Raw genomic sequence first — 14,573 nt, 5'->3', positions numbered from 1 at the left:
AGCCCTCCTCTATTCTGTGGATATTACTCAGAACACTTTTGGTTGCAAGGGCAGAAACCCAACTTACTGACTTTGAGAAAGTCATAGTTTATTAATGAAAATGGGAAGAGCTAGGAAACAGGCATTGCTGCATCCGAGGATTTATGCAGTGGTATTCAGTCTCTCTTTCTCTCTCCATATTTCCACTCTTTTTGTCTCTGCCTTGCTTCACTCTGAACTCATGTCCCTTCATGCAGAGGATAAAATGGCAACCAGCAGGCCTAGACTCACTCTTTCAGCTGAACAAGCCCAGTCAGAAGACATCTCTTTCTCTATCTCAATATCAACCAAAGAAAAGACTCCGATACTGCTTGGATTATACTCCTACTCCTGAACCAGTCACAGTTGCCAGAGTGGCAGGGTTTGTGCCCACCCAAGGGCGGGACAAGGAGGCTCAAGCCTCATGACTGACAGCCCCCATGAAAACATATAAAATGGGGGAAAGGGAAGCCCCCTACCAAAGGAATAGCAATGCCAGACATTGTGCATAAGTGCAATATGTCTACTGTGCTTTATGTGGTTTATTATGCCTTCCCAATGGGGACCAAGGAAAACGAAAGGCGGGAGAGGGGAATTGGGTAGGTGGTGTAGACAGCAGCATGATCACTCCTTCATTGAAGGGTGGGAAATAAGTGACACGTGTCATCAAAGATAATCTCTGTGAGGAAAGGCAAAGAATTGCAAAAACACAGGGTAGGTTCAAAGCTAATAGTTGTGTCACTGCAATTAACCTCACATCTTTAAATTTTTAATAGTGATGCATTTATTTTTATGTTGCTTTTGTTTAGGCAACCAATATTGTTTTTCCATTTTAGTCCTAATAGAAAATTTCCTTTTAAAAATAACTTTAAGTAAAACCCAGCTAAGTCAGCTGAAAGAAAAATTGTAAGCAGATAATAATAACATAGACTTAGGTAGCTGTGGACAAATTAGTGCATCTATTATACCAATGACTGAAGTAAAAGGAGAAACCCTAACTTAGTATACGAACAGAACTTTCTCTCCCTGAGGAACAGTAAAAACCAGTAACTCTGCTATTTCTGGTCGGTAGGTGTCTCTGGCAAACTAAATGTTATGTCTCTCATTGTGTGGATGGCAAAGCTTTAGCCCAGGTCACCAAATGGATGGATCTGTCATAAAATCTTAGAACCCTCAGCTTCTGCCTGGCAACACTTACTCCCTAGACACACTTGTGTCTCATGACAAGAGGGTAGAACCAGCATTCCAGGACATTGGCCCACTGTATTATTCTCTGTTTCAGAGGCAGTCACACAAAGGTAGGCTTGATGTCAAAATGGCTCAACCCAGAGATGGCCAGGCTGATTGTCCTTATGAACAGAGAGGCCCATTCTCAGTGGTCTTCCAAGGCCAGCTGGCTCCAAGGAGTACCAGTCGTCTCTCTGGGGCCAGAGTTTCCCAAGCTGATTTCCGCATGTACCTATGTATAAAGTGGCAGCTGGTCCCTCATTTGGATGACTTCTTCATCTTCTAAATAGCTGCCAACATCAGCCAGAGATAATTCAAGAATGCCCATATTGTCCACTTACCTTTTCAATTATTTTCTCCAGGCCAAAGCAAGAAGTCATCAAGGTTTTGATGTGGATCAGGATGCCAAAATGCTGAACGAAGCCTGCAAAGGAATGGGTATGGAATCTATTTTGTTTTTAAATTTACTTTTGAAGTTGATTATATTTGATCTCTTGTCCAACTTTCCCATGATCTTAGGAAGATGACCTCCCACTGATCTTGTACATTCCGAACTAACCCAAGTTAATTACCTCTAGGGTTCTCTTTGTAAAAGATACCCAAACTATAATCAGATCCTAATGCTTTTCAAGGTCCAATAGGATAGTTAAAAACTGGATACTATGACATTGCATCTGACCTTAAGGTGGAAGAAACTTCATGAGAAGTGTAGTTATGCAATCCTAATGTCATCCAAGTCTCTCTGGTCCCTCTCATGAGAGGTGGTAGGGAATTAGGTCTGATGAAAGCTGGATTAGGGATCTGGAATGGCATCTAGAAGTAGATCGAGTAAACATAAAACAGTGGCCGAGGTCAAGAATCAAGGGTCAAGGCCAGGGAAACTATTTACATCAATGCGTCAGGTAAGTGCATAGCCAAGAATAGGAGACTGAGAAAGAGATCAGGAATAAGGTAACCCCAGTAACAAAGTAAGATGAAGGGAAGAGCATCTAGGAATAAGACCATGAAGAGAGGCTCTGAGACCCAAGGAGATCACTGATGAAAAATTTCCTAGTCCCAGAAATCTGGGCTTTAGTATATTCACAGGATCGATAACAATCATTATTAATTCCAGAACATTTTCACTGCCCCCAAACGAAACCCTATTTCTATTAGCATCCACTCCCCACTCCCCCCTCCCTTCAGGCCCAGGCAATCATAATCTACTTTCTGTCTCTATGGATTTGCCTATTCTGGACATTTCATCTAAAGGGAATCATGCAGTATGTGACCTTTTGTGTCTGGCTTCTTTCACTTGGCATATTGTTTTGCAAAAACAAGTGCTAGATTTTTACTTAGAAGTAAATCAGTGAAGATTTACTTTCCTAGGAATGGGTACTTGTGGTAGAACAAATATGACCATAAATTCCTTGAGACTCCACAGAAAGAACTAAGTTCTAAGAAGACATATTTCGCTTCAACATAAGGACCTATCTGAATATAGAATAGTCTGTCTTGCCCAAGAAATGTTGGAGAAGTCCCAAGGGAGCTGGGGCTGGAGACGACCCTGTAGGAGAGTGGTAAAAGGGATTTCTATATAGTAAGTGTTTTGGAATAAATCAGAGGGAGAGGGAGCTGGAAATGAAGGATGACAACTAGCTTGCTTGGTTTGGGGGGGGCATCAGAGAAAAGCTCAGCAGAGAGAAGCTGCTTCTTGCTCATATCCTGACCTGGCTCATGTTGTATTTGGACAACAGCTGCCGGGAGCCATGTTTGCCTGGAAGTGGCAGGATGTTTATAGTTCTGAGTTTTACTGAGTGGCTGAGCCAGCCTCACAGGTGCTTCCCTGCTGCCTCTCAAGTGAGGTCCTGACACCTGGATGTGGGTTGGAGACAGGAGCAAAGTGGGTGTGGGAATAACTCAGCTGCAGTTAATGATACATCCCTGTGCTTTCAGCCACTCGGTGCATTCAACATAGAGTACCTACTGAATGCCAAAGCCACCCAGTGTTTTCTTCTCCCTTTTGGATGTGGCTTGAAGGTGGGAACACTGTTGTGCTGATTACTGCTGTAGAGCACCTTCTATGTGCCAAGTGCTAAGCTGGGCACTGCATACACATCACCTCGTGTAACCCTTTCAACAACCCTATAAAGTTGTATTATAACAACTTAACAGAGAGAATGCTGAAGCTCAGAGGTTATTCTCTGAAGAGAATGCCTTAAACCTGACAGCGTATGGACCCAACACCCATTATCCTTTCTGAAATGTAAAAGGATGCTTGTCATTCTCCCTCAAAGAAACACAGAAACAGTCTCTCTGAAGGAAAAGTTGCCATGAAGATTACCTTAGTTCTAGTTCATGACTTCCTAAAATGTAACGTGCTTTTGAGTCACCAGGATGTTAACACACAAATTCTGACTGGTAGCTCCGAGTGATTTCTGAGATCCTACATTTCCAGTAAGCTCCCAGGTGATGCTGATGCTGTAGATCCTGAGACCACACTTTGGGAGCAAGGTCTAGTCCATCTGAGAGCCACAGAGGTTAATGCTTCTCAAGCCACACCGGAGTGGAACCAGACCTAGAACTGGGATCTGGTAACCCTGAGCCCAGTTCCCTTTCCCCTCACCAGGCATGGGAATGAACTTCGGACCTGGGTTTGAGCCCCTGCTCTGCTACCTACTGGTGCCCCATTTCAACTGCAGAATGGGCTAATAATGCCTCCTTGCAGACAGGTGCTGAGGCAGAAGGCAGCACAGTCTCAGCACGACTCTGGCCCTCATTACATGCTAATCTGCTCCTTTTAAAGGATAAGCTCAGATCCAAAATCCCCACAAAGCCAATTAGATCAGTATGGGCAGCAAAGAGCACCCCCACCCCCGGAGTGGCCTTTGCTCTTTATTACTGAGAGTGTACCAGGGTGAATGGTGCTCCCCCCCAAAGATATATCCACCCAGAACCTGTGAATGTGACCTTAACTGAGAAAAGGATCTTGGCAGAAGTAATTAAGTTAAGGACTTGAGAAAGGATGAAGCTGGATTACCTGGGTGGGCCCTAAATCCATTGACTAATGTCCTTAAAGGAGACAGGAGAGGGGCGCCTGGCTGGCTCAGTCAGTGGAGCCCGAGACTCTTGATCTCGGGGTTCTGAGTTCAAGCCCCACACGGGGTACAGAGATTACTTAAATAAATAAATAAAAATTTTTAAAGGAGAGAGAGCAAGAGAGGCAGAAGCAAACACTCAGGAAGAGGCCGCGTGAAGCAGAAGCAGAGAGTGGAGCAATGTTCCAGACGCTGAGCAAAGGACTGTCTGCAGCCTCCGGATGTTAGAACAGGCAAGGCACAGATTTGACCCCGGAGCCTCTGGTGGGAGTGGGGCCGACATGATTTCACACGTTTGGCCTCCGAATTGTGAGGGAATATATTGCTGTTTTAAGTCACAGGGTTTGTGGTAATTATTATAGGAGCCTCAGGAAACTGACACAGTAGACAAGTACCCTGCCTGTCATGCAAGATCCTCCCCCACTGGTTGCTTCCCCTGCCTTCCCTGCACTCCCATTTTCAACGTTTTTTTTTGTTTTGTTTTTTGTTTTATTTTTGGGACAGAGAGAGACAGAGCATGAGCGGGGGAGGGGCAGAGAGAGAGGGAGACACAGAATCGGAAACAGGCTCCAGGCTCCGAGCCATCAGCCCAGAGCCCGACGCGGGGCTCGAACTCCCGGACCGCGAGATCGTGACCTGGCTGAAGTCGGACGCTTAACCCACTGCGCCACCCAGGCGCCCCACCTGCACTCCCATTTTCAAAGGAGACACTGAGGGACTGGGAAGCCCACAGCCTGCCCCCCTCCGCAGCTCAGCCAGGCCCCTGGGGCTGGCATGAGGGGCCTGTGGGGAAAGCGGAGACCCCACCGCCGCCCGCACACCACTCAGATCACTCACGTGGCACATGGGCCCCCGGTGTGAAGCGGAGGGCACTTCACACCCAGCGGCCTCCATCCTGCTGAAACTCAGCTCTGTCTCCTCCCAGAAAATTGCTGGGAGAGCAAAAGCGAGGAGGCCCTCTGGCACCCCCAAGGCTAATTATCACCCTGGGCCTGACCTCTACTGTATAATTACTCTGCAGTGTCCAATGTACAGTTGGGGCAGAGGTTCCTTCTTGTTTTCTAAAAAGTCTTTCCCAGAACTACTGGGGACTGGCCCCGGTGCCTCAAACCATTGTAAATGTTTACAGGAAACCGTTCAGCAGCACAGACTGCTTATATGACACACATATTGTGAAATGTAAAATGAGGTCATTGTTCAGTAAATCGCTTCTTGGTCGGGTAGTGGGAAAGGCTCCCAGCATAAACCTGACACCAGATTCAAAGAGCTTGAGGGAAATCTAGTCATTTCCAGGCTCTCCCTCCAACCTCCAGGGTGATGCTAAGCCATCCCAGGACGGCGTTGGTCTCCGGTCTCACTTTCTAATGCATTCCAGGAAGGAAAATCTAAAAAACGTTATTTTTAAAATTTTAATTCAATTTTCCTGAATTATCCTGCTATGGGTTGACTCTGGCATCAGAGTAGATTTCCTATTGGTCCGAGCAGCAAGCGCAGCTTACACGAATGCAGGGACAAGGTTCCGTCATGATGCTATGCAAACGTCTCCACTCATTCAATCATTCACATTTATATGCATGAATTTAAATATCCATTCATTCAACAAGTCATCTGATGAATTTTGAGAGGCTTCTATGTGGATACAGCAGTGAGCAAATCCCCCCTCTGTCCCATGGGACTTGCAGTGTGGCATGGCAGAAATGGGACGGAGAACAGGCCATGTGAGGGACATAGAAGGTGGAGTGACTCCTCCGTTCCAGAAAAGTCCAGTGAGTTGAGTCCTGAACGAGGAACGGAGTGAAGGTGAGGATCAAAGATAAAGGTGTTCCAGGTAGAAGGAAGAGCCAGAGGTGAGAAAGAAAAGTGTTGCCTGTTCTAGGAGCTGCACGTGCTTTATGGAGAACCCAAAAGAGCATGAGTGGGAGGGACATGACTTTGAGAGGCAAGTAGGAGCTACTCTAAAAGGCCTCATACGCCCCACTGAAGAGTTGGGACTCTATTCTGGATTTGTAGGGCCCTTTATTACAAGCTTTGATACAGGTGAGCTGCCCATAAGCAAGCACATTCTAGGGACAGTGCATGCCGGCTGGAAAGGTGTGTATAATGCAGGAACCCCATTTGGATATCAGTAGTTCTGCTGAGCAATGTGACAGAGGTGAGGGTGGAGAGAAAAGGGTGGATCTGAGAGATATCAAGGAAGTAGAATAGTGAGGTCTTAGTGGTAACTAATTGGAGTGGGGTGAGGGGAAAGAGCGAGCCAGGGATGAGCCCCAGATTCTGGCTGGCACAATATAGCGAATGAGCCATCTGGGAAGCAGGAAGGCTCCTTTTAGGGATGACACCTCTAAGAATCCAGACCTGAGATGCAGAGGCCCTGGACCTGGGCAGGAGCAGCCCTCACAGAAAGAAAGGGACCGATTCAAGAGATTTTTACCAGAAAAAGAAACCCCTTCTGAGGTGAGATTTCTGGCACTCAAAAGTTAAAAAAAAAAAAAAAAATGTCACAGAGGAAGTAATTGGATACCCCTTGTAAAGCTGAAACAGCAGGAAAAAATTAAGAGGAACAACATAAATAACAGTGCTGGAAATGAACCAGAACGAGGCAGGCAATTAATCCCTGCTGTTCTTATAGGTGAGCTCATCCTAGAATTTTCTATTTCTCCATTTGGAATCAAACAGCTAGGTCTTCCCAGAATTATAAAGGTGGAACTAATCCCTGAGACTAAGTGAATAGTCTGAGGACACAAAGTTCATGGCTGTGCCAGGACAAGCACGCAGCTCTCTTATCCCTGTCTCCCCAAATACTGCCGTGAGGACTGATACCAGGGTCGAGGCAGGGGTAGAACACCTCAAGCCTTCGCCAGCAAAGAAATAAGGGGGAGTCTCTTTGTTCCCGTCCCTCTGTCTGTAGTTATGTCCCCCTTCCACAGTTTCCCCACACCCATGACCCAGATTTTTCTTCCTCCCAACTCTTCTATGAAATGCATCTACCATCTCTTGTTTCTCGGGGATTCTGAGCTCTCAGCTGGGTAGGAGCGATCACGCCAGTTCAACTAAGTCAGTTCCAATCAAAAATGACCAAGCACATGCTAGTTAGTCACAGGGAGCGGCCATTAGGAGTAGGGCTGGGAAAAGGCCAAAGCAGGATTCTCCAGACTCGGGCTGTGAAGACCTTGTTGAAGTCTTGAGACACTGCTGAGGATAATGGGTGCATTAGTTTCCTAGGGCTGCCATAATGAAGTACCACATACCAGGTGGCTAAAAACAGCAGAAATTTATTGTCTCCCAGTTCTGAAAGCCAGAGTCTCAAGTCAAGAAGTCAGTAGGCTATACTCCCCCCCTGAAGGCACTAGGAAGGACCTGTTCCAGGCTTCTACCCTGCTTCTGGTGGCCTCAGGAGTTCCTTGGTTTATGGATGCATCTCTCCAGTCCTCCGTCCTCACATGGCACTCTCCCTGTGCCTTTGTTGCCAAAGGTCTACATTCTGTAGCAGGCTTTCAAACCCCGATCATTCAGCTACCACCTTCCATGATTTTCATCAACCTGAGCACTACTGAGTTAATCTACTCATTCAACCCCTGTCCTTTACAAAATATCAGCAAAATCATGGGTTTAATGACTCAGTGATATCTATATATAGTTGACCTTTGAACAAAACAGGTTTGACCCTTGAACAACACAGGTCCACTTATATGCAGAATTTTACAGTACAGTACTATAAATGTATTTTCCTTATGATTTTCTCAGTAACATTTGCTTTTCTCTAGTTTACTATAATAATATATGATACACAAAACATACAAAGAGGTGTTAATTGACTTTATGTTACCACTGAGGCTTCTGGTTAATAGTAGACTATTACTTGAGTACTAAAGTTCTGGGGGACTCAAAAGTTATACATGAATATTGTACTTCAATGAGACTTGGCACCCCAATCCTTGTATTATTCAAGGGTCAATGGTATATACAGTCAATGCCATATAGTCCATAAGGGTAGAAGAATTACTTGAATCCAGCCTGAAGAATCGAATTCGGGGTTTGCTGGCTAAATAGACTTTCTCATTCCCACACCTGCAATCCCTGGATCAGCTTTCCAATCCTGTCTCCATGTTCTTAAAAAGGATATTCTCCCCTTATTTCTTATTCATTACAGTTTTTGATACTGATCAAATTGCCTACAATGAGCATGTGGTACTTTTGGAACATCAGAGGAAAAAACTTTTTAGAAAGAGTGTAATCTAAAAATGTAAGAGTCAGGGAGCACCTGGGTGGCTCAGTTGGTTGAGTGTCTGACTTCGGCTCAGGTCATGATCTTGTGGTTCATGGGTTTGAGTCTTACATGGGGCTCTGTGCTGATGATGTGGAGTCTGCTTCAGATTCTCTCTCTCTCTCTCTCTCTCTCTCTCTCTCTCCCTCTCTCCCCACCCCTGTTCATGCTCTCTCAAAAATAAATAAATATAAAAAAAATTTTAATGTAACAGCCAGGAGCTTAAAGAGACAATTACCCATCATGGTCCCAATTTGGACTTCTCTCTTGACATTGACAAGTTTAAGGGTGGGCTTCATATTGTAGCAATGTGGGCCTATATTTTATTCTCTTCTACTCAGCTTTAAGTACCTGGAGGCCAAGGAACAGACCATACTTTTTTTTTTTTCAGATTTTTCAGTTTTATTGAGGTGTAAATTCACATCCCATACAATTCACCCACTTAAAATGTACAATTCAATGGTTTTTAATATACTCACAGATATGTGAAATCATCATTGCAATCAACTTTGAACATTTTCATCACCTCAAAAAAGAAACCTCCTACTCTTTAGCTGTCACCTCCCTACCCAGCCCATCCCCAGACACTAATCTCCTTTCTACCTTTATAGATTTCCCTATTCTTGACTTTCATATGAATGGAATAATATATATATGTGTTCTTCTGTGACTGGATTCTTTCACTTAGCATAATGTTTCAAGGTTCATTCAAACTGTAGCATGTATCAGGACTTCATTCATTTTTCTGGCCAAGTAATATTCTGTTGTATGGATATACCACATTTGTTCATCTGTTTGTTCACTGATGGACATTCAGGTTGTTAGAAACCTTTCAGCTATTATGAATGATGAAGCAACAAACATTTGTGTGCAAGTTTTGTGTGGCCATTTGTTTTCATTTCTCTTGAATACTTGGAGTGAAATTAAGGCCATACTCATGTCTCTTTCCACTGCAATGTCTAGCACTGTGCTTCATGCCATGTGAGGCCTCCATGGATATTTGTCAAGTGAGTGAAAAAAACACACTTCTCCACGAGATATTAAAGCTAAGGGATGCATCTAGGCTCCACTGAAGCCTCTAACCAATGCCCCAGGTTCCTTGGAATTGAGTAAAATCAACCTCCATCTTCTTTCTTGTTCACTCTTGGCCTTGTCTCTTTCTCCTGCACTTTAGGAACCGATGAAGCAGCCATCATTGAAATCTTATCAAGCAGGACATCGGATGAGAGGCAACAAATAAAGCAAAAGTACAAGGCAACGTATGGCAAGGTGATTCCAAGCGTCCCTGAAAACGGGCACACAGCCTTGGCCTTGGAGGTCTCTGCTTTCTCTACCTTCCCAAGGCAGCAGAGAATATCTTTAAAGCTTTAATAACTTAGCTCAAGAGCAAACAAAAGTAAACTACTCTTTACAATTTTAATTGATTTCAGAAAAACTGAAATTGCCTTGTTAACTTCATAGCCTATATAATATATTCTTTAACTCCTTTTGAAAACTGACTTCCTTTTCCTAGTAATCCCTCTGTCATTTTCCCATTGATAATTCTACATACTAACTTACAGATAGGCCAATAACTTGAAAATCAGTTTTCACAGGTGGGTCTTTATACAAGAATTCTTCATTTATCCATCTGTCTTCAAGAATGATATGTTCTTCATAAGTGATTGTTATAGAACACTGAAAAAAACCTCCATTTCGTTAAGCATGACCACTTTTTTCTTTCTTTATGTGTCTTTTCTTTCATTTGTTTTGTTGTTGTTGATGTTGTTATGTATCGATTTTTTTTAAGTATGCAGTAGGCTTTCTATTTTCTTTATTAATATAAGATGAACACAATTTAACCTTTTCTTTTTTTTTAGGTTTTTTTTTTTTTTGAGACACAGAGAGAGGGAGAGAGAGCAGGGGAGGGGGCAGAAAGAGAGGGAGAGAGAGATCCCAAGCAGGCTCTGCACTGTCAGCACAGAGCCTGATGGGAGGCTTGAACTCATGAACCGTGAGATCATGACCTGAGCTGAAATCAAGAGTCGGATGCTTAACCGACTGAGCCACCCAGGTGCCCCTACAATTTAACCACTTTTTACTGTCATTAGAATTATCAGCGTGCAAAATGAATATTAATTATCATGCTATATTTTAATACATGTTTATAAAACCTTTACAGTTTCAATCCCTCCATGTATAAATAGATATAGAGATGGGTTTTCTTACTTATTTGACGTTGGGCAGACAATAATCTCTTTAGGCCTTGGTGTCCTCACATACAGAATGAAATGTAATTCTCAGGTTGCTGAGAGAATCGAACAGGCTAACGGCAGCACGTATCAGTAAAGGGAAGCTATCCTAGGTACGATTGTTTCCATTTTATAGAGAAGAAACCTGGAGCTCCTCTGTTTCCATGACTCAAGCAAAATCACACACTTAGTAAGAAAAAGAACCGACACTCCCATCCCAGTCTTCTGACTCCAGGGCCAATGTCCACTCCTGAAGAACTCATTGCCACGAGAGGAGCTATTTATTTCTACACTAAATGGCCCACATGGCTGCACTTTTATAGTTTTTCTGCTTCTCTCTTCAGAATCAGGCTTGTCAGTGTCATTCCTTGATGACATTGATGAAAGTCTGTGAATCTTTAGCTCAGCTGCATGGAATTGAATTGAATGACGTTGAACTTTTATGCTTGTCGGCACGCCTAACTGTAGCAGCCTCTCAAGTGCTATGTGTACCCCCACCCTACTGACATGGAAAGTCAGATACAGGCTTCTTAAACTTGAGTGTAAAGCAGAGTAAATGAGTTCGAGGTGAGGACTTAGGCGCTCTGCTAAAGATAAAGTAGGCATGCTCTAGCACCAAACTTTGCAATACCAACACGTGCCAATCTTTGCTTACTTTCCAGTTCGTGGCTGTTTCAGACAGTTGAGACTGCCAAGGAGGTGGTCTAGAATCACATCTGAAGCTCAAAGATGTTAGAAACAGACAAATCAAAGTCCCCATGGCAACCGAGCTCCAAAGAGAACTCACATCCCAAGGTGACACCGCTAGTGAGCCGGAAAACCGGGATTAGAGCTGAGATATCCTGAGCCGGCTTCTGTGTCCAAACAGAATGTAAACACACAAGGATCTGTTTTCATGCTTGTGGCTTGTAAGAGTAGGCAGCTGGGGTTTCTCTTCTCTGAAGTTCTACGCAATGCCCATCTGACCTGAAAAAAAACATTTCCAGTCTTTGGATGGATCCACACTGTAGAGTACTGACCAAAGGCCTGCCTTTAGAGGATGCAGTGTTAGATGGAGCAGCTGCCTGAAGACAGAGGCAGTGATACCACGGCCCCCACATAAGACTGCAAACCCCACTCATTAGGCAAAATTTTCCGGGTTTTTTTCCCAGGCTCAGAGCTCAGAGGTTCATAAAAGAAACAGTTGATTAGCCTTCTCTTAGAAAGTTCCTTTCAGGGTGGAATAATAGTAATACCCACTTACTGAACATTTAAAGTGTTCCAGACTTGGGCTTTACATGGATTGTCTCAGTTAATTCTCCCAACAACCCTGAGTTGAGTCTATTGGGGTGCCTGGGCCGCTCAGTCGGTTGAGCGTTGGACTTCCCCTCAGGTCATGATCTCACAGTTTGTCAGTTGAAGCCCAGAGTTGGGCTCTGTGCTGACAGCTCAGAGCCTGGATCCTGCTTTGGATTCTGTGTCTCCGTCCCTCTCTGCCCCTCCCCTGCTCGTGCTCTGTCTTTCTCTCTCTCTCTCAAAAAATAAACATTAAAAAAAAGAGGTGAGTCTCATCAGACCCCCATTTTTCAGAGAAGGAAACTGACAATTGGTTAAAGTACATTTCCAAGGTCACACGGCTGCTGTGATCGTGTCATTAGCCATCATGCCACATTGCTGAGTGGCCACACCTACTCCGTGATGTAATTTGAGTTCCTAAGCTGCTAACTGCTCCATGAGTCCCCAGTCTGACCCACATCTGGACACGAGGTTCCCTCTTCAAGGTCCTTCACTAAAGTTGGGACATTGGCAACACTAGTTAGACTGAACACCAATTTTTGTCCCTTTTGTCACTAACCCATCATGTCAGAGATACACAGGTAGGAGCAGGCAGTTCACCTATAAGACCGCACCTCCCAAAAAACATCCTTGAAGATGGACACTTGCTAAAAACAGACGCCAGTGGGCATTTCATATACTTCATTTCTTCCTTAATGTATTTCATTTCTTCTCCCTACCTGAGTGCTTTCCCACGTGTGTCCCTGTCCAGATTTAACAAGTTAACCAAAGTGACTACACATCTGGTTTGCTCAGGGTGGCCCTCGTTTATTCGTGTTATGCCGCTGTAATTACTGCTAGTTTATTATTTCCCCCATTCACTCTCAAAACCACCTCAGGGGGGCCTGGGTGGCTCAGTCAGTTGAGCGTCTCACTCTTGATTTTGGCTCAGGTCATGATCCCAGGGTGTGGGATCAAGCCCTACATTGGGCTCCAGGCTGAGCGTGGAGCCTGCTTGAGATTCTCCTTCTGCCCCTCTCCTCCACTCACTCTCTCTCTAAAACAAAACAAGAACCATTTAAATTTGGATGACAAATGATCTGATCCTCCAGAGACAACAAACTCATGTTTCAGGCCTTTCTAGTCGCACAAGTGTTTGGGGGGGAGTCCTTCATTTTTTTGAGGTCAGTAAATAGAAATGATGCCAATACCTCTCCCCTCTCCTGCCAGGGCTATTCTGGAGTTCAGTGAGAAGGCTCTCTGAACCCTAAACTATCCAGAAAATGCTGTTTGTTATTGTGATTCATCTTTGGGGTCTCCAGCCCTGAGCAAGGGATCTTCTCTGCCTCTCTGCCAGTCCCAGAGGAAGTCACAGTGACGACTGTCCTCCAGAGCAGGTCACTCATGTCACTAGAGCTCTGCCCAGCTCACTCCCCTCCCCCATGTGTCCTTGGCAATCTTCCTGTTGACCCTGAGGCCATGCAGCTGGAAGCCTGTCCTCTGCTTTGGGCCATTCCCCAGTCAGGGCTCCCGCTATCTTCCTCCAGGACCTGGAGGAGGTGTTCAAGAGCGAACTGAGTGGAAGCTTTGAGAAGACAGCCTTGGCCCTCCTGGACCGCCCCAGCGAGTACGATGCCCGCCAGCTGCAAAAGGCCATGAAGGGTCTGGGCACAGATGAAGCAGTGGTCATCGAGGTCCTGTGCACAAGAACCAATAAGGTGAGTGCCAGGCAAGCCCTCAGCCCCAGCCCCTGAAGGAGCATCCAGATGCCCATCAGAGAGGGTTGCAGCAGCCAGAAGGAAAACTACACCTCACATTCCATTCGTGAGGTGAGCAAGTGTCTGGACAGAAACATGTCTGTTTGGCACGTGCAGGAGAGATCCCTCTTCCAATCTTCCAGCTGTCAGTCTTCGTGTTTCTGCCTCTGGCTTGACAGAATAGATCCTTCCAGAACAGCTGTGTCAACGCAGATTTTGTATTTCTGAAAGGAATGCATAGTTTTATATGCAGGAGGCAAGATTCTGCTTTCCTCCACCCAGCCTGACTTTGCAGGTCTTCGGCACAAATAATGCAATAAATAGGCTAAGCGTGTTTGTGCAGCTGCCTTGTCCATGGCTGTCATCTAGCATAGAGTACAAAAAGGACAATAAAGAGGCAGGGAAGCAGTTGGTGCAGAGGGGATCCCCGTGAACACCTCTCGTGGCTGCCAGCACCTTCCTGGAGGTTTCCATCTACTTCTATCAGCAGACCTCTCCCCCTGTCCCTGGGCACATGCTGCCATTTCAGGAGCTGAAAAGAGCCTTTGTTAAGGCTTTAGTCGAAGCTCATTCATCTTTGGTTCCAGAAGCCATGAGGGCCAAGGAATTCATCACGAGTAGAGAGGGTCCACAAATCATTATTTGGAGACCCCCACTCTCTGCTGCAACCACTCATCATGTAGAATGGGGGAAGTCCAGCAAGGAAAAAGCCAGAAAGTCCCCAACATCCTTGAGGCCTCCAGGT

The 14,573-nt window shown here is 45.0% G+C and overlaps 1 protein-coding gene across 1 annotated transcript in view; it reads left to right on the top strand.

Annotated features, from left to right (window-relative positions):
• The first annotated feature begins 1,439 nt into the window (after positions 1-1,439).
• ANXA13 (annexin A13) overlaps positions 1,440-14,573 on the top strand; it is a 28,169-nt gene continuing 15,035 nt past the window's right edge. Inside the window, exons 1-3 of the mRNA XM_047842016.1 lie at positions 1,440-1,683; positions 9,761-9,855; positions 13,619-13,789. Of these exons, the coding sequence (XP_047697972.1) occupies positions 1,566-1,683; positions 9,761-9,855; positions 13,619-13,789 (384 nt within the window). The 5' untranslated portion in view covers positions 1,440-1,565. The remainder of the gene's footprint in view (positions 1,684-9,760; positions 9,856-13,618; positions 13,790-14,573) is intronic.

The sequence above is a fragment of the Prionailurus viverrinus genome, chromosome F2, assembly GCF_022837055.1.
Source record: "Prionailurus viverrinus isolate Anna chromosome F2, UM_Priviv_1.0, whole genome shotgun sequence".
Classification (NCBI taxonomy): domain Eukaryota; kingdom Metazoa; phylum Chordata; class Mammalia; order Carnivora; family Felidae; genus Prionailurus; species Prionailurus viverrinus.
Note: the sequence above shows the minus strand (reverse complement) of the source record. Positions and strands in the feature narration are given on the sequence as shown.